The 23521-nt window shown below is 39.8% G+C and overlaps 1 protein-coding gene across 5 annotated transcripts in view; it reads left to right on the forward strand.

Moving 5' to 3' along the window:
• The first annotated feature begins 430 nt into the window (after positions 1–430).
• PRKAA1 (protein kinase AMP-activated catalytic subunit alpha 1) overlaps positions 431–23521 on the forward strand; it is a 40420-nt gene continuing 17329 nt past the window's right edge. For 2 of the 5 annotated variants that reach the window (XM_078365541.1, XM_078365542.1), the window contains exons 1-4: positions 661–775; positions 18101–18352; positions 20705–20846; positions 22842–22935. In XM_078365541.1, the coding sequence (XP_078221667.1) occupies positions 22876–22935 (60 nt within the window). In that variant the 5' untranslated portion in view covers positions 661–775; positions 18101–18352; positions 20705–20846; positions 22842–22875. Of the gene's footprint in view, positions 776–18100; positions 18353–20704; positions 20847–22841; positions 22936–23366; positions 23412–23521 lie in introns of all 5 variants that reach the window. The other 3 variants (XM_035291633.3, XM_035291629.3, XM_035291631.3) reach the window with 3 other exon arrangements.

The following is a 23521-nucleotide window of genomic DNA, read 5'->3' on the forward strand; positions in this document are numbered from 1 at the left end:
TCCTGGGGCTCAGTAGCAACTTACCGGCTCAAAGCGAAAAGAGACCGCCGGTTGGGGGTGGGTGGGAGGGGGCGAGGGGCGGGAAACTCCATCACAGACGCAAGTGAAAACTGCGGCTTCTAGATTCCATCCGAGAAAGAAAGATGAGAATCAAGGTTAGAAAGGAGTGGCAGGGCGGTGTCCCCTGCCTTGCTTTAATTCTCGCGGTCCTCGTAACCGCGGATCTGCATCACCCGAGCGGGAGTGATGACTCCAGTCCTCATCTCCCTTCTGGAGTCACCCAGAGAGGGGGTCTTCTCCGATCCCCAAGTGGTAATTAGGGGAGATCACAGCGGGCAGAAACTCCGCCAGAAGAGAAGAGCCGGGGGCCACTGTCCGCCTCAACGTTCCAGGAAGCCCCTCCGCGTGCCAGTGGGCGGGCACCCAGGCCAGAGGATGCGGGGCGAGGAGGCGGGTACCGGTGCCACTCCCGGCGGTCCTCGCCCGCCCCGCCAGGGGGAGCGTCTGCGCCCGACGGCGGCAGCGGGTCCTGGGCGGGCGGCGCAGGGCGGTGGCTCTGCTTGGCGGCTGCCCTCCCGCGTCCCCACCCCCTCCCCGCCCGCCCCCGGCGCGGCCCTGCCCGCCCCCTCCGCCCCCTCCCGCGGCGCCATGCGCAGACTCAGTTCCTGGAAAAAGATGGCGACAGCCGAGAAGCAGAAACACGACGGGCGGGTGAAGATCGGCCACTACATTCTGGGGGACACGCTGGGAGTCGGCACCTTCGGCAAAGTGAAGGGTGAGAATCACTGGGGTTAGGCTGGGCCCCAGGTGGGGAGCCGCAAGACTTCCGCTTTCCGCACCTCTTCATCCTCCCCCGCCCCCTACGTCCCTCCTCTCCGGGGCTGGGTAGCCCCTGTCCGGGCTCCTCTGGGAGCTCTTCCCGGCTGCCACGGGGCTGCGGCGCGGCCAGCCCTGGCCCAGTGGGGGTGGGGGGTGGACCAGTCGCCATGGCGACGGCGCCGCGGCCGGAGGGGCCAGTAGTAGCGAGGGGCGGGGTTGCGGAGGTGCAAACTTTCCCAGGTCGGGCTGGCGGGCGGCGAAGAGCGCTCTGGTGTTGGGAGGAGGGGGCGCCGGGCGCAATCCTCGGGGAGGAGGCCAACCGCGCGTCTGGGTTGTGCTCCCGTGGCTCTGGGCCAGCCCATCGCTCCTTGGCGGTCCTCGGCGTTGTCCGTGTTCCGTCGTCTGTAGGAGGTTGTCGATTACCGGCCCCCGCTGTTTCCCGAGTGTGAAATGTGTTTCCGCAAAAATAAGGTTGCTTTTTGGGTAGCCTACATCATTTTCTTTTTAAAGGCCATCTCGTCGGAAAGGATCACTGGTTTTCTTCTGAGCAGTTAATGAATATAAACTGGTTCAGTATTTGCGATGCATGGTTTACATTCCGAATGAGACTCTGCCTTTAGTGTTTCTGAATTATCAGGAGTTTCTCTGTGCGAAACTTGGTTGTTAGTGCAGATGTTGCCTCCAGATCGTATTCATTACGTTATTAATACAGTTCTTTTCCACTTATTTTCAGTTAATACAGTTTTCCACTTATTTTCAAAGGTTATTTGTATTATGATAAACGATTTATGTGCATATCATTTGAACGTGTGTTTAAAGAAAGATGTACTGGGTGCATTGTACACCATTCGGGTGATGGGTACACTAAAATCCCAGACTTCATTACTTTGCAGTTCATTTGTGTAACCAAAAGCCGCTTGGACCCCTAAAGCTATTGAAATTAAGAGAAAGAAAAGCATGGACTGTTTCAAAGCAATATTCTGGAAGTAAATTTGCTCTACAGCCCACCAATTCTGGCCAAAAACGTTTAATTGCAAGCTTTGCGAGGTATGACTCTTTTTTTCTTTAAAATATTTGACTTAGTTATAAGGGATGTAGAGAAAGGAAGTTTGGAACTAATAAAAATGCTTCATGCATTGCCTTTGGATAAATAGTAGACTGACTTGCATATAGTAAGTTCTTGGTAAATATTTGACTTCAAAGAAAAAAAGTTCGTAAGTCTGTATGGTAACTTAACTGAGACTTGCTCTCCCAGAGCTAAATAAACATTTTCTGATTTTGTCTGGGGTTGTAAGAGACTCTCTTGCCATTTTCTGAGTCATAGAATTGGAAAATTGCTGTATATCCCACAGGGAAGCAACTGCCTGAATCTTCTTGTGAAAATCGGCAAGGCCGACAATGTCCAGAGGAAGTAAGAAGCAAAATGCCAGAATCCGATAATAACAGCTGTTAGGACAGGTCCATATAAGGCCAGTAAGATGTTTTTGTGCCCTGGAAGTTTTAAGTTTATTTTTGGCTATGATATTTCTTGTTAGCAATTACCAACTGCTTTTTAGTTTACAAGTATTTGTAAAAAAATGTTCATTTTTGCCCCCACCCCTTCCCAGTGTTCAGATTGGATTAGGGTGTTCATTATTCCCCCTAATATAGACTTGAATGAAGCCAGGTCTGGTTTTATTTTTCCCCCAAGACGGAGTCTTGCTCTGTCACTCAGGCTGGAGTGCCTTGTCATAATCTCACTCACTGCAACCTCCACCTCCCGGGTTCAAGGAATTCTCCTGCCTCAGACTCCGGAGTAGCTGGGATTACAGGCGCACACCACCATGCCCAGCTAATTTTTGTATTTTTAGTAGAGATGGGGTTTTACCATGTTAGCCAGGCTGGTCTTGAACTCCTGACCTCGTGATCTACCCACCGTGGCCTCCCAAAGTGCTGGTATTACAGGTGTGAGCCACTGTGCCCAGCCTGATCTGTTTTATTTGCTAAGTGGTTTTTGGCACGGCAGGTAGTAAAGCAAGAGATTTTTCATCCTCTGCATTTGATCTGTGATATGGTTGTTACATGAATGTCTCCAGTGACTTTGCTGTTTCTTAACCTTCACTTCTCCACCCACATGTACTTCTATTGGAGTACCATGTTCTGTTAGAGTCAACAAACTCTCCAAATGTACAAAGGCCAATATTAGTCCAAGGATCATGGGTTTCATAGATATGTTTAGATTTGTTTATAATCACATTTGTCGATGTTGATCAGAATTTTTAACCTCTTCATTTTTAAGTTATCTAACACTTGGAATGCTTTTTGCCAAAAGTAATAGAAAACCCAGCTTAACCTAGTAAAGAACTTATCTGTGGTTCTTTCTCCAGAGCAAGGAAGGCCAGCATACCTCTTATGAGTCTTATTGTCTCATCCAGTCCCTCTGGCTAGAAATGCCATCTGCCAATTGGCTTATGCTGGTGTTCCTAAGCAGGCATTAGCAAGGGGGATGGCATTACCCTTAAAAGAATATGACCCACCCTTTGATGTGTCAGTGAGTGGGAGACATCTTTTTTTAAATTTTATTAAAAAAATTTTTCAATAAGTGATTGGGGTACAGCTGGTATTTGGTTACTTGATTAAGTTCTTTAGTGGCGATTCATGAGATTTTGGTGCACCCATCACCCGAGCAATATACACTGCTCCATATTTGTAGTCTTTTATCCCTCGCTCCCCTCCTTCTTTTCCCCGAAAGTCCCCAAAGTCCATTGTGTCATTCTTATGCCTTTGTGTCCTCATTGCTTAGCTCCCACTTGTCAGTGATGAGAACATACAATGTTGGTTTTCCATTCCTAGGTTACTTTACTTAGAATAATAGCCTCCATCTTACCCAGGTCACTGCAAATGCTGTTAATTCATTCTTTTTTATGGCTGCATAGAATTCAATTGTGCATCTATATACCACAGTTTCTTTATCCATACATTGATTGATGGGCATTTGGGTTGGTTCCATGATTTTGCAGTTATGATTTGTGCTGCTATGAATATGCATGTGCATATTTGAAAGATACTTATCTTTTTCAAATAACGACTACTTTTCCCCTGGGTAGATACCCAGTAGTGTGATTACTGGATCAAATGGTAGTTCTACTTTTAGTTCTTTAAGGAATCTCCACACTGTTTTTCATAGTGCCTTTACTAGTTTACGTTCCCACCAGCAGTGTAGAAGTGTTCCCTGTTCACCCTTTTCAACAAATGGTGCTGGGATAATTGGCTAACCACATGTAGGAGAATGAAACTGCATCCTCATCTCTCACCTTATACAAAAATCGACTCAAGATGGATTAAAGACTTAAACCTAAGAGCTGAAACTGTAAAAAATTCTATAAGATAAAATCGGAAAAGCACTTCAAGACATGGGCTTTGGCAAGGATTTCATGACCAAGAACCCAAAAGCAAATGAAGCAACAACAAAAATAAATAGCTGGAACCTAATTAAACTAAAGAGCTTTTGCATGGCAAAAGGAACACTTAGCATAGTAAACAGACAACCCACAAAGTGGGAGAAAATCTTCCTTATCATATCTGAAAAAGGACTAATATCCAGTATCTACAACTAACTCAAACAAATCAGTAAGAAAAAAACAGTGCCATCAAAAAGTGGACTAAGGACATGAATAGACAGTTCTGAAAAGAAGATATACAAATGACTAACAAACATGAGAAAATGATCCGCATCATTAGTGTTCAGGGAAATGCAAATCAAAACCGCAATGCGATACTGCCTCACTCCTATAATAATGGCCATAATAAAAAAAAATCAAAAAGCAGTAGATGATAGTGTGGATGTGGTAAACAGGGACGACTTTTTTTTTTTTTTTTTTTTTGAGGCAGTTTTGTTTTGTTACCCAGGCTGTAGTGCAATGATGCCATCTCAGCTCACTGCAACCTCTGCCTCCTGGGTTCAAGTGATTCTCCTGCCTCAGCCTCCCTACTAGCTGCGATTACAGACATGTGCCACCATGTCCTGCTAATTTTTGTATTTTTAGTAGAGATGGGGTTTCACCATGTTGGCTAGGCTGGTCATGAATTCCTGACCTTAGGTAATCTACCCACCTCAGCCTCCCAAAGTGCTGCATAAGCGTGAGCCACCATGCCTGGCCGGGAGACATCTTCTAAGTATTTGCATAGTGTGGGGGGACAGGATAGATATCTACACATAAATGGGTGTTGTTAGGAGAGAGAAAGGGGGACATGGATACTCAGTGTTCAGGCAGAAATGGCCACTATAGTGATGATGTTGATAACAAACACAAACAGCCTTAATTATGCAAGAATTCTTGAAAATAATAGGGTTAGTCATATATTTAGACAATTTGGAGTAAAGCTTTTAAAATTAGTTATACATATTGGTAAATTTAACATGAAAAGGGATCTAATAAAAGATATGATATTGATATGCAGAAAAGTCCCAGTATGATATTCCATGCTTACAGGAAATTTAATTTTGCAGGGAGAGTAGGCTGGAAATGCAGAGTGATTGTTTCCTGTTACAGTCTAAAAAATTTGTTGTTACTTAGTGGTAGCATTTTGAGAGGCAAGTTTACAGAAAACTAGGATTATTTTGTGATTATGCTTGAATCATCTTTATTGTTTCCAAGGTATCTTTTCTTTTCCCCCTCTGGTTATCAAGGTGTTAGGCTTCATGCCCTTGGGGGCCTTCCCAAAAAAAGCATGGATAAGCAAAGAGTCATTGTATTAAAATGGCAGTTTTGTTAGTTTTTCTAGAGAAGATGATCTCTTTTGGTGGGCTGGGTGTGTCTTTGGCAAATGAGTTGTTTATATATATAAACTACTAAGTTGGTAAATCTTTTTTTTCCTCTTTCTTTTTTTTTTTGAGCTGGAGTTTTGCTCGTTTCCCAGGCTGGATTGCAGTGGCATGATCTTGGCTCACTATACAATTACATTTGTAAAAATAATGTTACTATACTTTTTATGGATTCATACACATGTAAAAATATATAAGCATGTGGGAAACACTAACACAAAATTCAGGATAGTGGTTACTTCTGAGGACAGATGGAGGATAAGGGAATCTGGAAGGAGTCATGCAGGGCTTGAGTTGTATCTGCAATGTTTTATTGCTTAAGCTGATGGTGGCTCATGGGTGTTTATAATGCCCTTGGTATGCTTGAAACGTTTTGTTTGCTTTCTTAAATTTCCATCGATAGCTTTTAAAGCTCACCCTTCCTTGGGATTAAGATATTTCCTTAACACTTTTTTATTCATTCAATTTTATAGTGGGAATGAAATGGTTAGGTATCTAGAATAACTTCAGTAGATATTTTTTTCTTTGCCGCATCTCTATCCTATTAAAATCCTCTCTTTCAAAGTATCTTGTTTCACTTCAGGATTATATATCTAATTAGAAGAGCATTTGTTACAATGTTATGCAGTTAGACAAAGTTCCCTTTCCATAGCAATAGCATGGTTGTTAGCTAATACTTGGTTGACTAATCTGCTATTTCTGTGAGGGAGCCATTGTGAATGCTGGTAACCTTTGCTCTGAGTAACATGCAAGTCTTCCATGGCCAAAATATCTGTGTTCTTAGCACTGTTCTAAAACCTGACAGTCTAAAGTTTGAATTTTGAAAAAGGGGGGAAATCCCTTAGTAGTGCATATGCCTGGCAGTCTGTTTACTACATTCATTGTTTTATTATGGAACAGCATTTAGTTTGGCTAGTTCTGAGTTTACTCTGTGGGGAGAATATTTAGCCTGGTTTTGAGAAGACAGTTTAGTTTCTGATACTGTGCCAAGGCTTTTGTCCCTCTCACTGCACAGTGATTGTGGGGAGTGTAGATAGGTCAAAAGACTTGAAGTTGGAAGACCTGTTACAACTGATCACAATAGCTTTACTTCCATAGCTTACAGAATCCCTTAACGCATCAGTTTCTTTATCTGTAAAAGATAATACCTCACATCATAGGTTTATGCTCAAATGTGGTAATATGAGTGTCTCCTAAGCTGTTAGATGCTATGTTTTAAAAAGTATTATGCTACTGAAGCACAGGTGTGTTGGCTCTCACCTGTAATCCCATCACTTTGGGAAGCTGAGGCAGGCCGATCAAGAGATCAAGACTGTCATGGCCAACATGGTGAAACCCCGTTACTACTTTTTAGTAGTACTTAAAAAAAAAATTACCTGGGTGTGGTGGTGCACCTGTAGTCCCAGCTACTCGGGAGACTGAGGCAGGAGAATCGCTTGAACTTGGGAGGCGGAGGTTGCAGTGAGCTGAGATTGTACAACTACACTACAGCCTGGCGACAGAGTGAGACTCTGTCTCAGAAAAAAAAAAAAAAAATATTATGCTACTGTGCTGCTGAAATTTTAATATTAAGGTATGTTGGTAATTGGATTCAAGACAAATATTTCTGTTCTTTTGAGTAAGGAAATCATAACAGATTATAATATGATGGCCTTCAATTACCAAGGTTTTGCTGAGACGAAAGAGGAAGGGGAAGAATGGGTAAGGTAGAGGGGATATTATTGCCTACCCTAAAAGAGAACATTTTAGAATCATCAGTGTTGGGACATTATTTCAGAATCTTAGAGGGAAAAATTTGTATCAAATTAGGATCAGAAATAAGTTATACAACATTTAAGAGGTTTCTTTACCATAGGATTTCTCAGAGCTTTAACGTGTTAATAAGCATAGTGAATCTACAAAAGAGGAACTCACTGTGCTTATTATCAACACATTAAGTAATAAATGTGGCTGGGTGCAGTGGCTCACATCTGTAATCCCAGCACTTTGGGCGGCTGAGTTAGGCTGATCAAAAGGTTAGGAGTTTGAGACCAATATGGTGAAACCCTGTGTCTGCTAAAAATACAAAAATTAACTGGGTGTGGTGGTGGGCGCCTGTAGCCCTAGCTGCTCAGGAGGCTAAGGCAGGAGAATTGCTTGAACCCAGGAGGTAGAGGTTGCAGTGAGCTGAGATTGCACTACTTACTGCACTCCCCATCTCAAAAAAAAAAAAAAAAAAGTATACTTCCTACAGGATGGAAATATACATCCTTTCCCAGACTTAATTGATTATGAAATCTATTTCCATGAGAGTTTTCAGTTCTAGTATTTTGTAGAACATACTTTAGAAACTTTATTCTAACAGTTTTATCATTTTTCTAGCCCGTAGGAAATTAGAATCCCCATGCAGAACATTGGAGAGGGGATTTAAGAGTTAAATCCTGATAGGTATGAAGGCTGGGATACAAATACAAAAAGTAGAAAACCATGGGAGCTAGAACATTCTAGGCTGGGAGCAAAAAGCCCTATCCAGCTAATAACTCCCACCACACCCAGCTAATTTTTGTATTTTTAGTAGAGACAAGGTTTCACCATGTTGGCCAGGATGGTCTCAATCTCTTGACCTCGTGATTCATCTACCTTGGCTTCCCTAAGTGCTGGGATTACAGGCGTGAGTCACTGTGCCTGGCCAGGATTTTTTTTTTCTGTTCTGTGAAGGATAACATTGGAATTTTGATAGAGATTGCATTGAACTATAAATTGCTTGGGTAGTATGGATATTTTAGTAATATTAATTCTGCCAATCCATGAATACGTGATTTATTTCAATTTTTTTGTGTCATCTTCAGTTACCTTCATTAATGTTTTATAGTCTTCAGTATACGCATCTTTTACTTCCTTGGTTGAATTTTTTTGGGTGCTATTGTAAATTAGATTGTCCTCTTAATTTCTTTTTCAGACAGTTTATTTTTAGTGTGTAGGGACACTACTGAGTTTTTTCTTTTTTAAAAAAGTTTATAGTTTTGGGATACATATGCAGGATGTGTAAGTATTTTACATAGGTAAACATGTGCCATTGTGGTTTGCTGCACTTACCAACCCATCACCTAGGTATTAACCCTTGCATGTATTAGCCATTTATCCTGATGCTCTCTCTCACCACCCCCTGACAGGCCCCAGTGTGTGTTGTGTCCTCCCTGTCCATGTGTTCTCATTGTTCAGCTCCCACTTATAAGTGAGAACATGCAGTGTTCAGTTTTTTGTTCCTGTGTTACTTTGCTGAGGATAATGGCTTCTAGCTCCATTCATGTTGCTGCAGAGGACATGATAATTTTCGTTTTTTCTTTTTTGAGATGGAGTCTTACTCTGTCGCCCAGGCTGGAGTGCAGTGGTGCAGTCTTGACTCACTGCAACCTCTGCCTCCCAGGTTCAAGTGATTCTCCTGCCTCAGCCTCCTGAGTAGCTAGGATTACATGTGCCTGCCACTACGGCCAGCTAATTTTTTGTGTTTTCAGTAGAGGTGGAGTTTTACCATGTTGGCCAGGCTGGTCTCAAACTCTTGATCTCGTGATTCACCTGCCTTGGGCTCCCAAAGTGCTGGGATTACAGGTTTGAGCCACCATGCCCAGTTGATCTTGTTCCTTTTTATGGCTGCATAGTATTCCATGGTGTATGTGTACCACATTTACTTTATCCAGACTGTTATTGATGGGCATTGAAACACTACTGATTTTTGAGTATTGATTTTATACCCTTCAACTTTACTAAGTTCATATATCAATTCTGACAGTTTCTTTCTAGAATAGTTAGAATTGTCTATATTTAAGGTTGTGATATCAGTAATGTGGCAGTTTTACCTTGTTTTCTGTTTGGATGCTTTTTATTTCTTATTCTTGCTTAGCTTCTCCGGCTAGTAATCTAGTACTATTTCTAATAGAAGTGGTGAGAATGGGCATCCTTGTCTTACTCCTGATCTTAGAGAAAACAACTTTTCACTGTTGAGCATGTTAGCTTGTCATATATGGCTTTTATTGCATTGAGGAACATTCCTTTTAATTTGTTGTGAATTTTTTTATCATGAAAGAATGTTGAATTTTGTCAAATGTTTTTTCTACGTCCTAAATAAAATGACATATGGTTTTTGTTCTTCATTCTTTTAATATGGTTAATCATTTTTATTGACTTGTGTATATTGAACCATCCTTGTATTTCTGGGTTAAATCCCACTTGATCATGGTGAATGATCTTTATAAATGAATGGTTGAATGTGGTTTGTGAGTATTTTGTTGCCGGTGTTTGCATCTATGCTGTGAGATTGGTTTGTAGTTTCCTCGTTTTTTTCTTCTGATTATTGTATTATTATTATTTTCTTTTAGTTTTCTTGTGGCATCTTTGTCTGGATTTGGTATCAGGGTAATGCTGGCCTCATAAAATGAGTTTGGAAGTGTTGTCGCCTTTTCAATATTTTGAAGAGTTTGAGAAAGAGTGGTATTAGTTCTACTTTAAATATTTGGTAGAATTCAGTCGTGAAGCCATCTGGTTCTGGGCTTTTCTATGATGGGAAACTTTTAAAAAAAATTATTATTATTATTTTGGGATGGAATCTTGCTCTGTTGCCAAGGCTGTAGTGCAGTGGCATGATCTCGGCTCACTGCAACCTCTGCCTCCTGAGTTCAAGCAATTCTCCTGCCTCAGGCTCCCGAGTAGGTGGGACTACAGGCATGCACCACCATGCCTGGCTAATTTTTGTATTTTTTAGTGGAGACAGGGTTTCACCATATTGGCCAGGCTGGTTTTGAACTCCTGATCTCAAGTGATCGGCCCCTCTCGGCCTCCCAAAGTGCTGGGATTACAGGTGTGAGCCACCATGCCTGCCCTATGATGGGAAACTTTTAATTACTGAATCAGTCTCTTTACTCACTATTAGTCTGTTCTCATTTGCAGTTTCTTTGTTATTCAGTTTTTGCTTTTTTTTTTTTGAGATGGAGTCTCACTCTGTTGCCAGGCTTGGAGTGCAGTGTCACAATCCCGGTTAACTGCAACCTCTGCTTTCTGGGTTTAAGTGATTCTCCTGCCTCAGCCTTCTGAGTAGGTGGGATTACATGTGTGTGCCACTACGCCTGGCTAATTTTTGTATTTTTAGTAGAGATGGGGTTTCGCCATGTCAGTCAGGCTGGTCTCGAACTCCCAACCTCAGGTGATCCACCTGCCTTGGCCTCTGAAAGTGCTGGGATTACAGGTGTGAGCCACTGTGCCTGGCCTGTTAGTCAGTCTTAGTAGGTTATATGTTTCTAGGAATTTATTCATTTTTTTCTAAATGATCCAATTTGTTGGCATATACTTGTTCATAGTAGTCTTTTATGACCCTTTGTATTTCTGTTATCAATTATAATATCTCCCCTTTCATTTCTGATTTTATGTATCTGAGTCTTCTCTCTTGTTCTCTTAGTATAGCTAAAGGTTTGTCAATTTTGTTTAGCCTTTCAAAAAATCAACTTGGCTAATTTTGTATTTTTAGTAGAGATAGGGTTTCTCCATGTTGGTCAGGCTGGTCTTTAACTCCCAACCTCAGGCAATCTGCCCACCTTGGCGTCCCAAAGTGCTGGAATTACAGATGTGGCCACCGTGCCTGGCCAGCTTTAACTATTTTTAATAGTTTTGTCTATTAACCTTTATACTAGACACATAATTGATTTACTCATTGCCATTACAGTATTAGTGTGTTTTGGGTTTGACAGTATACTTACTTTTTTCCAGTGAGTTTTATACTTTCATAGGTTTTCGTGTTGCTCATTAGTGTCCTCTTTCTTCAGCTTAAAGAACTCCCTTTAGCATTTCTTTTCTTTCCCCCTTTTTTTTTTGAGACAAAGTCTCGCTTTGTTGCCCAGTCTGGAGTGCAGTGGTGTGATCTCGGCTCACTGCAACCTCTGCCTCCTATGTTCAAGCGATCCTCCCCCCTCAGCTTCCTGAGTAGCTAGGAAGGATTACAGGCACACACCACCACTCTCAGCTAATTTATTTTGTATTTTTAGTAGATACAGGGTTTCACTAAGTTGGCCAGGCCAGTTTTGAACTCCTAATCTCAAGAGCTCTGCCTGCCTTGGTCTCCCAAAGTGCTGGGATTACAGGTGTGAGCCACCATGCCTGACCACTGTTTTTCATTCTGTATCTTTTTTCTTCCTCAGATTATATAATTTCCAGTGGCCTTTCTGCTGGTTATTAATAGTTTCTTCTGCTTGATGTAGCCTGTACCCCTTTATTGAATTTTTCAGTTCAATTGTACTATTTCTCAGCTTTTTGATTACTGTTTGGAACTTCTTTAGAAAATCTACTCTTCAACTGATGAACTTACTACATCTGTTTCTAGGGTTGTGGTAACAGTGCCACAAACTCAATGTACAGCAACAGAAAGTTATTCTTTCCCAGTATTGGAGGTCAGAAATTTGAAATTTAAGGGGCATCAGGACCATGCTTCTTCTGAAGGCTCTAGTGGAGAATCTGTTTCTTGCCTCTTCCAGCTTCTTGTGGCTCCTGATGTTCCTTGGCTTGTGGTAGTCTAACTCCAGTCTCTGTCTCTGTCTTCACATGGCTGCACGCTCTCATGCTCGTGCCCTCTGTCTGTCTGTCTGTCTCTCTCTCTCTCTCTGTGTATGTGTGTGTGTGTTTTCTCTCCTCTTCTTGTAAGGATACCAGGCATTAGATATAGTGAGATTTCATCTTCAAATCCTTCACTAACCACATCTGTAAACATCCTATTTGCAGATAAGATAACAATCTGAGATTCTGGGTTGACATGGATTTTGTGGGAATATTATTCACTCCACTCCACTTGTTTTTGTATATTATATACTTTTAGTTTTCTGCTTTCTTTTTTAGTTTTCGAGTAACTTTTAAATTGGTTTGATAGAATGTATTAATTAAATGTCTGGAATCCCAAGATACTGAAATTGATATGAGGCAGGTTTTCAGTAAGCTGGATTTAGGAAAGAGGTTGTAGTAGCAGTACCTATACATAGTAGGTGCTGGTACTCAAATTTTATTTCTTGAATGAATGAATTTGTATGAACAAATGCATTTCTGGAATAATTCTTACTAATATGAGGAATTCAGTTTATTCTTTTCAAAACTGTATGTACATTAAGAATTTCTCTGATATGTTTAACTTCTGTTTGTTTTATTAAAAGAATGTGTATTTTACATGTCTGAGGAGTATCTTTTTTTAAAAAAATTATCATATTTCAATTACTATGTTTGGAAAAAACATAACTTTTGAGTCTGACCTTGGCTGAAGTTTTGGCTTTTCCACTCATTAGCTGTGTAACTTTGGGCAAGTTACTTCATCTTTCTGTGACTCAATTTCCTGTAATGTTGCTAATAATAACAAATCTTTCAGGTTGGTGAGGGTCGGTATGTTTGGGTACAAAGTGAGTATGTTGCAAATATTAACTAGTAAGTTGTATACCTTAATTATGTATTGTAAAGCAGCTAGATTTATGTTGTAAAAAGTTGTTTTTGTTAAAAAACCCTTGTTTATTAAACTCATATCAAATTAAGCTGCTTTTTTCTCTGTCTTCTTCTATGACCAAACAAGAGTTCCCTGTAGTAGGTGAAATCAGTGTCAAGGATTGATGTTATGTGTATATATGTCAAATAGTAATCTGTTGAACATTAACCAAAGTCAGGAAATGAGTTGAACTTTGGAAGGTAGAAATCTGAGGATTGGTGGTAATGGTGATGGGGTACGGGTGGTGGAGCGGGTTGGAGGGATTCAAGCATATGGGAATGGGAGCTAGATACATTAAGATGACAGCTATTATTTACTTAACACTTAGGTACCTGGATAAAGGAATGTTAATAAATCTACAGGGATAGGGAGCACCGATCAGAGCTGAGATAAAACTGGCTATCTGGCTGTGTGCCTTGGCTCACGCCTGTAATATCAACACTTTGGGAAGCCAAGGTGGGTGTATCCTGAGGTCAGGCATTTGAGACCAGCCTGGCCAACATGGTGAAACCCCGTTTTTACTAAAAATGCAAAAAATTAGCCGGGTGTCATGGCATGTACTTGTAATCCCAGCTACTCGGGAGACTGAGGCAGGAGAATCGCTTGAACCTAGGAAGCAGAGGTTGCAGTGAGCCAAGATCGCACCATTGCACTCTAGCCCTGGGGACAGTGCAATACTCTGTCTCAAAAACAAAAACAAAAATAACAACAAAAAACAACTGGCTATTCAGAGATTAAAACAAATAATTCAGGCTTATTAGATAAAGATGGGGGAACAGGTCTGGAAGCAGTGGAAAATAACTCTAAATAATAATAGCTACCATTTATTTATCAATCACTTCCTATGTGCCAGGCATTGTGAAAAGTGTTTTACAAACACTATTTCATGTATTTATTATAGTCACCCTTATGGAGCATGTGGTATTCTTATTTTACAGACGAGTAAATAGAAGGTTGAAATTTTTGTTAACATGCCCAAGTAAAACATCTAGTTAGTACCTTCAAACAGGAATAAAACCGAGGTCTGTGCAACTATAAAATCTATGTTTTGTGTACTTATTGCTTTCACACGTGCAAATGGAATTAGGGGTCCAACCCTATTCAACCCTACTCCCAAAAAAGGTGAATCTGCTAATACTTGTGATTTTTTTTTTCCCCCTTTGAAATTCTTTTTTTAACTGATAAGAATACAAAACAGCAAGTAAAATTCAAAAAGGATTACCATGGAATAACTTTTTATTTTAGCATATTATTATTTTTATATCAATTTTTTTGTGTAGCTAAAAAATGTGAAATGCATATATAATTTATTTTTCATGTTTATAAGAATACTTTCTATAGTTTTCCTATGAGAGTCTGTTAGGTTGAAATAACAGTGTATTAAACTGTTCTCTGATATTGGTCAGCCTTTTGTTCTTACATAATACACTGTAATGAACATAGTTATGCACATTTTTTCGTCGGCTTTAAAATCAAATTCTTAGAAGGAAAACTACAGATTAAAAACAATCAAGATCCTACATGTAATGTGTGTGTCTGTGTGTGTGTGTGTGTGTGTGTGTGTGTATGAATTTGAATTATATCTTGACATTGCTGTCAGGGCACGGCCCCTCTTCCTGCCACTGTGATACAATCATGTTTATTGATTTCTTCTATTACTTCAAAAGGGAAGAAGTTATACCACTGTACTTTAAAATAATTAATTTGTAATTTGATGAAATGCTTAAGTATTAGAAAAAAGTTTTATGGTATACCTTGATTGGTTATGGATATTGTTCTGTTTATTATGCCTTCTTTTGGGTTGGGGGGGCTTCTGTTATTTACAGGTGGATTAATATTCTGCTCCCTATTACTCGTGAGTTAAATTATACTCAATTCCCTTTTCCGTAGTTACCACCTTCCCTCCTATTCTTGCTGATTTCTTCCTTATTTTTTGTTATGTGTTCTATAAAATTTCCCATCACACTATTTATTGCTACAACCTACTCTTTTCTAAATGATTTTAATTGTATTTTTGTAAAATTGTTCTTACTCTGTCCTGATTTCATACCTCCTATGTTTTCTTATTACTCTGAAAATAGTTAATAAATTTTGCTGATACATTCTTGTATTTCATAGATGAGTTTAATGTCTATTCATTTTTGTTTTGTTCTTTTGTATTAGAAGACTTTTTTGCTTTTTCTTACTTTACTGTTATTTTTGTCATCATCACAGGCCAGGAAGATCCCATAGCCCAGGCTGCTTTTGGTCAATATTGTTTACCCCAGCAGCATTAACTAACATGTAGGAGATACTCAGTACATAATGCCAAAAGAATGAATTTGAGAGAATGCTTTGAATTCCTATTCCAGTTGCTTATTAAATGACAGAATATATGTCCAGAGTTTTTGATAAGCTCCATAGTTTCTTAAAGTTAATTGGGGTTGAAATTCAGTTGAGCAGGGTTTCATAGGAGATTGGTTGGTTTATGATGGTTTGGGAGTTCAGGCCCAAATGGATTCTGTCTTAGTATTCTTTACAAGTCTGAGTCCACCAGTATTCCAGTATTATGGCTGTCTCCCAGTCCTGTTTCAGCTGAGCAGCTGTCAAGAGAAAGTCCGTGCCAAGCCAGAGCAAGGAGATTCTTGGAGGATGTTGTTCTAAGAAAGAAGGTACCTGAAGCAAGCTTTAACAGTCAAGTTTGCTGCTTTTAATCATATCTAATTAGTACTGGAGATTGGATAAAGCCTTACTAGAAATTTGAATGTGCTTCATTTCCACAGTTGATTTCAGCTGTGATTATAGTGTTGTCTTCCTTCTTTCTCTTAGGCACTTCATACTATACCCCCATCCTCCTAATATAGTTCTATCATACTTTGAAAACAACCCGTATTTGTTTTTTTCATAATTGTGGCAGTGTAAATATTATTTGCTAAGTCAGTATCTATGACTATGTTTTCTTACAAAACTTTAATTTTTACTGGCGTTCATAAATTGTCTCATTTTTTTGTTTGATTAATTTATTTTACCTCAGGCTTAATTTCTCACATCTTCCAGTGCCTTTGTTTTTTTTTTTTTTTTTTTTTTGAGACAGAGTTTCACTCTTGTTACCCAGGCTGGAGTGCAATGGTGCGATTTCGGCTCACTGCAACCTCCACCTCCTGGGTTCAGTCAATTCTCCTGCCTCAGCCTCCTGAGTAGCTGGGATTACAGGCACGCGCCACCGTGCCCAGGTAGTTTTTTGTATTTTTAGTAGAGACGGGGCTTCAGCATGTTGACCAGGATGGTCTCGATCTCTTGACCTCGTGATCCACCCTCCTCGGCCTCCCAAAGTGCTGGGATTACAGGCGTGAGCCACCGCGTCCGGCCTTCCAGTGCCTTTGTAAAATCTCTCTCAATATGATAGTATGATAGTATATTTCTTTTTTTTTTTTTTTGAAACAGGGTCTCCCTGTGTCGCCCAGGCTGTAGTGCAGTGACATGATTTTGGCTCACTGCAACCTCCGCCTCCCAGGTTCAAGCGCTTCTCCTGCTTCAGCCTCCCAAGTTGCTGGGATTACAGGTGCCCGCCACTATGCCAATTTTTGTATTTCTAGTACAGACAGGGTTTCACGATGTTAGTCAGGCTGGTCTCGAACTCCTGACCTCAGGTGATCCACCCGCCTCGGCCTCCCAAAGTGCTGGGATTATAGGCGTGAGCCACCGCACCCCGCCGATAGTGTATATTTCTAAACTTGTTAGATTATCTCCCCTCCTACCCCCAGAAATAACTCTCTTGGGTTCTCTGTCACATTCTTTCTGGATTTGTTGCCTTCTACTTTGCTTCACCATTTTGAAATTCTCTTTAGTTTTTCTCCTATATTGGATCCCTTCTTTGTTGGATTCCATGTAATCTTTCTTGAGTTTCTTCCTGATTTTGATGGAATGTATATTCTCTGGTAGTTTTTTGAAAAAGCTTACACAAAGGTTAAATTTTTGGAAATTTAGCCTCATGACTATCTAAAGTCTACTGGTGCTGATCATAACTCTGAAGGACACACTCCTTAATGCCATAATCCCAAATGTTGAGATACTGAAAGATAAAAAAAATCTCTAAAAATCAGAATCCCTAAATTCTAAAAATCTCATATATCTAAAACCTTGAAAATCACAATCATGAAAAATTAAAATCCCAAATGTTGAAAGGCCGTAAGCCAAAACCCGGGGAAGGGATTAGTGCGTATCTGGCTGTGTGAAAGATAGTTGCATCATTTTAGTTGCATCATGTTAGGTGGAACGATTGCCTTTTTTTGTATTTATTTGGAAATTAAGTATGGTTTAAGGGGTTGCCTATGGGTGCTGAATTGATGAAGGGTGGATTCGTGGATTTAATTTTAGGTGTCAACTTGACTGGATTAAGGAAGACCTAGAAATCTGTTAAAGCATTATTTTGGGTTTGTCTGTGATGAGATTAGTATGTGAGTCTGAGTGGGCTATGTGGGGAAGATCTGCCTCAATGTTGGTGGCCACCATTGAATCTGCTGGGGGCCCAGAGAGAAGAAATGGTTGCCTTTCTGAGAGCTGGAACGGACTTTTCTTCTGCCGTATTAGACATCAGAACTCCAGGCTTGCTGGCCTTTGGACTTGAGGACATACACCAGCAGCCCCTTGAGTCCTGGGCTTTCAGCCTCAGACTGAGACCTGGTTTGGCCTGCTTCTGAGGCCTTTGGACTGAGCCAAGCTACTAGCATGCCAGGGTCTACGGCTTGAAAATGGCGTGTTGTGGAACTTCTCAGCCACTATAATGCATGAGCCAATTCCCCTAATAAATCACTTCTTATATATTTTTTTTTTTTGTGTGTGTGTGTACCTATCTACCTCTATCTATCTATCTATCTATCTATCTATCTATCTATCTAATCTATATCTATATCTATATCTATCTTATTGGTTATGTCTCTCTGGAGAATGCTGACTAATACAGGTTTGGTATTGAGAAAGCCAAATCTCATTCCTTCTTACTGTATTCCTTACAGCACAATGGAAGAGAACTGTGATATTGTTCCGTTGCAAAAAGGTTGTGATAAATTAAGTATACCAGGCTACTTGATGAAAGAGAAAAGTTTAAAAGCAAATTATTATTGGCATTATGAAAACAGAAAATCACTTAATTGCAATGGCCAAGCAATAACCAGACTTCCAAATGGTCAGCATATGCTTAAAAATTTTTAGAGTACAACCACTCTCTAAACACAAGTGAATGTTTCGAAGATCACAGAAGTGAATAGGTAGGTGAAAACTATAAGAATTCTCCCCTGCCAAATTTTCAATCAGGTATGACTTCTGCCCTTTCACACACAGTACCATTTGCATCATTTCTAATATTGCAGGTATAAATTCTGTAAAGGCTTTTAGAGAATTCTAACTCATTTTATGTGTTTTTTTTGCATATTTGACTCCATAAAAGTGTATTATCGCAATGTGAATTAATGTATGGGCATTGTGAATATACATAAAAATGTTGAAACTTGCTCAGTAAATGAAGAGATGTCCTTTTTGTTCATCTGTATTTGTGATAGATAAAATTTCTCAAGATCTTGGGTCTTTGGGTGACTCTTGCATTTTTTGTGCAAGTGGTAGTGACCCATTGCAGCATTTGATCGATCTTATCAGAAGATTCAAGTTGTCTGGTATTTCAGATGAGCGCAGTTACGAATCTGGGTGCACCTAATTACCAACCACAGTGATACGTATTTATGCATTTTGCTTCTTAATCTGTGTCTTCATGAATACAGTTTATCTGTTCCTGTTATACCTATGCAACTGTTGTTAGCACATCTGAGTGTTTATGCTTGCAAAAGTATGTTATTAGTGCCTATTTTATTGTGTGAAAGGGTCTATTAACTGTTCTGTTGTGTTTTGTTTCTCAAATAAATCTTTTAAAAATGGAAATAGGCTGGGCATGGTGGCTCATGCCTGTAATCCAAGCACTTTGGAGACCAAGTTGGGCGGATCACGTGAGGTCAGGAGTTCAAGACCAGCCTGAACAACATGGTGAAACCCCGTCTTTAAAAAAAAATGGAAATAAGTGTCTTTTAGAGAACTTTTACAAATTATTTTTTCCAGAATCCTATTTTTAGGATTTTGTTATTTTGGGATTGTGATTTTTGGAATTTTAGATTTTAGGGATTTTGATCTTTTGGGATTTCAACATTTGGGTTTATGGCATTCGGGATTATGGCCCAAATCCAAATGCTGTCACCTCTGACTGTCTGGTGATAGCGTTTAAAATGGAAAGATAAAATGACTTGATTTTTTATTTTTATTTTTAATTGCAATTTAAAAAAATTGAGGCTGGGCATAGTGGCTCACATTTGTAATCCTAGCACTTTGGGAAGTTGAACCTGGTGGATTGCTTGAAGAGGAGTTTGAGACTGTCCTGAACAATATGGTGAAACCTCGTTTCTACAAAAAATGCAAAAAAATTAGCTGGGTGTAGTGGGGCCTGACTGTAGTCCCAGGTACTTAGGAGGCTGAGATGGGAGGATCACCTGAGCCTGGGGAGGTTAAGGCTGCAGTGAGCCATGATTGTGACACTGCACTCCACCCTGGGTGATAGAGTGACATCTTGTTTCAAAAAAAAAAAAAAAAAAAAAATTAAAAAATAGAGAAACCAAAAAAAACTAGAAACCACATGCACATGAACCAGAATTTAAAAGGTATTAAGAGGTTACGGATGGGGAAATGTGTCTGTGGCATGAGAGAATCTTTTGGAATGATGGAACTGTTCTGTATCTGACTATATAATACTGGTTACACTGATTTCCCTGTTTTAAAATCCATGGAAATGATACTAAAATAAAAATTTCAATCTATATGTCTGATACTTTAAAAGGTAAAAAAATTAAAAGAATTTGAAAGTACAAAAAGCTCTACAGCAAAAAAGAAGTCTCCTTGCTTGCTTGCTTGCTCTAGTCTTCTAGCTTTCTTTTCTGGAAGAAACCGCTATTACCAATTTCTTATGTACTCTCTTATGTAATCACTCTTAAACATCTGAACATTTGGGGTGAATCCAGCAAAAGAGAAAAGAACTATTTTCTGAGAATGCTAAATAACTACTTTTAGAATACGTCTAAATATATTATTACTTTTATTTTTTGAGACAGTCTCAATCATCGCCCGGTGGTGCGATTTGGGCTCACTGCAACCTCTGCCTCCCGGGTTGAAGTGATTCTCCTGCCTCACCTCCCAAGTAGCTGGGATTACTGGCATGTTTTTTTTTTTTAACTTTTATTTTTTTTGTGACAGAGTCTCAATCATCACCCAGGCTGGAGTGCAGTGTTTGCAGTGGTGCAATCTGGGCTTACTGCAGCCTCTGCCTGCCGGGTTCAAGTGATTCTCCTGCCTTGTCTCCCAAGTAGCTGGGATTACAGGCAGCTAATTTTTGTAATTTTTAGTAGAGATGGGGTTTCGACATGTTGGCCAGCTCTGGATTTGAACTCCTGACCTCAAGTAATCCACCACCTGGGCCTTGCAAGTGCTGGGATTACAGGCGTGAGCCACCGTACCCAGCCAGAATATGTATAAATATATTATTGATCATACTTAGTACTAATTTGTTAAAATTACTTCCTTTACAGTTGGCAAACATGAATTAACTGGGCATAAAGTGGCTGTGAAGATACTCAATAGGCAGAAGATTCGGAGCCTCGATGTGGTGGGAAAAATCCGCAGAGAAATTCAGAACCTCAAGCTTTTCAGGCATCCTCATATAATTAAACTGTAAGCTCTGTTTATATTAAATGTAGACCAGTCATCTTTTCATCTTTTTTGTTAACCTACTTAATGTGACAAGCGAGAAAAATGACTGACACTTCTTTTTGTTTCATGAGGGTTTTGAAAAGTTTCTTCCTAGGCCGCTTGCAGTGGCTCATGCCTGTAATCCCAGCATTTTGGGAGGCCGAGGTGGACAGATCACCTGAGGTCAGGAGTTCAAGACTAGCCTGGCCAACATGGTGAAACCCCATCTCTACTAAAAATATAAAAATTAGCTCTGTGTGGTGGTGGGCACCTGTAATCCCAGCTACTCAGGAGGCTGAGGCAGGAGAATTGCTTGAACCTGGGAGGTAGAGGTAGCAGTGAGCTGAGATCATGCCTTTGCACTCCAGCCTGGGCAACAAGGGCGAAACTGTCTCAAAAAAAAAAAAGTTTCTTCCTTTGCATGTATTCTTCTAGCCCTCCTGATGGTCATTTAATCCTGTGTTCATGTTTTGCCCTTGTGCTTATCAGCTGTTATCTTCTCATTCTTTCCTGTCTTCTGGAAAGATGCCCTTTTGATAATAATGTTTGGTGCCCCATTAGTGTAAAATCAACAATGATCTGCTAGTAAAAACTCTTGACCTCCAAGTGCCCACATGACGTCAGTTAGCCTCATTAGCGAGAATGCAGTAGAAAGAGTTTTTTCCCATCCTGCTTATACCTGAATACAGATAACAAAATTTTAGGAATCTAATATTTCAAAAGAGCAGTAATCTTACTGTTGTTTTATAGTTGTAGGTTGTAGAGTCTATAAATAACATATTTCCTGCTCAGCTTCTGCTTTGTTATGCAGGCAATAATTTAAAGCTGCTGAACTGGCTGACTCAAATTTGTTTCACTCACCTCTTCTCATTTGTTGAGGTTCCATGGTTTTAAATACCATCCATGTGCTTACCACTCCTAAATGTCCATCTCTTGCTTTAAGATCTCTTCTTACTCCAGACTCAAAATGCTCACTGCTGACTTTACATTTCCATTTGGATGTCCGCAAGGCATTTAAAACTCCCTGGGACCAAAATGAACTATTACTCTCCCAAACCTGCTCTTACCACAGTTTTCACCATCTCAGCTAACATCCAGTTACCCAGGGCTAAAACTTAGGAACCGTTTTTAACTTCCCTGTTTCTTTCACATCTCTTCCTATAAAATCAAGCTAGCATGTGACTGCTTCTCAGTTCCTTTATCACTGTCAACCTGGTCTCAGCCACCTTCATCCGTCTTATGAAATCCTGAGGTAACCTCCTGTATCTACCTTTACTGTTGACAGTTAATTCTTTACACTGTGGCCAGAGTTTTCCTTTTAATATGCCAGATCACATGACTGCTTAAAACATATGATAGCTTTTTTCTTTTTTTTTTCCTTTCTTTATTTTTTTCTTTTTAGCCCCTTTCTGAGACAATGATAGCTTTTTTCATTTTCCTTGGAGTAAAAGCCAAAGCCTTATCATGGCTTATACAATTCTATGTACTCTGGCCGGCAGTTAACACCTTTGATTCTACATCCTATTTTTCCCTCCCTGCTTACTCTGCTGTGCCCTTACTATTCCTCGAACATGCCAAACAGGATTCTACCTGGGGACATTTGTAGCTGCTGTTTTCTCTCCCTGGTTCACCTTCCTCCTAGATAATGGCATAATTTATTTCCATTCTTCTTTTAGGATCAGCTCAAATGTTACTTTATTAGAAGGCTTCCTTGAGCACTCTGTATACAAACATTCCCCTTAGTTTGCTTTATTTTTCTACATAGCATGTTCTACCACCTGAGATACTGTTTATTTATTTAGTGTCTGTTTCCTGGCTTCTGGAACATGAACTCCATGAGAGCAGATAATTTTTGTTCCCTGCAGTTATCCTAGCTCCTAGCATGGCACCTAGTATACTATAGGTGCTTAGTAAATATTTATTGAATGAATGAATATACATGTTTTAATATTTGTAGACAATTTTTTCTCTCACCAGGTACCAGGTCATCAGTACACCATCTGATATTTTCATGGTGATGGAATATGTCTCTGGAGGAGAGCTATTTGATTATATCTGTAAGAATGGAAGGGTAAGCTGTTCTGATTTAATTCTGTATGTATTTTGTAACTCTCCTTTGTCCTTTACTAGCATCAGAATGTCAGCAAGCAATTTTAAGAGGTCTATTTAATAACCAGTTCCCTTAGTCATATATTTATTTAGAATCATAAGCCATTTAGAACTAGAAAGGATCTTAAAGATTATCTCAGCCTGTTTATACAGATATGGATATTGAGCCTCATGGTTTGTATGTTGCTCATGGTAACATGATTTATTAATGACAGAATTGGCTTGAGATCCCAGAACTCATAATCCTCAGACTTATGCTTCCAGGGTATGCAAATACTTTGAAAATGTATCTTAATGTAATTAATACTTACAAAATATATTATTACTTAACAATCTAGGCCTTGCTAGTCAATCCTAGCCACATTTAAATTGCGTTCATTTTTTTGGTTTCAGAAATCTGATGTACCTGGAGTAGTAAGAACAGGCTCCATGAAGGAGGTAGGAATTAGACATAAAGAACTTAGAGCTGGAAGGAACTTTAGAAGACGTTTTGAACACTACCTTAAGTTACAGATAGAAAACTCAACACTGCCCTCTGCCCATAACTT

The sequence above is a fragment of the Callithrix jacchus genome, chromosome 2, assembly GCF_049354715.1.
Source record: "Callithrix jacchus isolate 240 chromosome 2, calJac240_pri, whole genome shotgun sequence".
Classification (NCBI taxonomy): domain Eukaryota; kingdom Metazoa; phylum Chordata; class Mammalia; order Primates; family Cebidae; genus Callithrix; species Callithrix jacchus.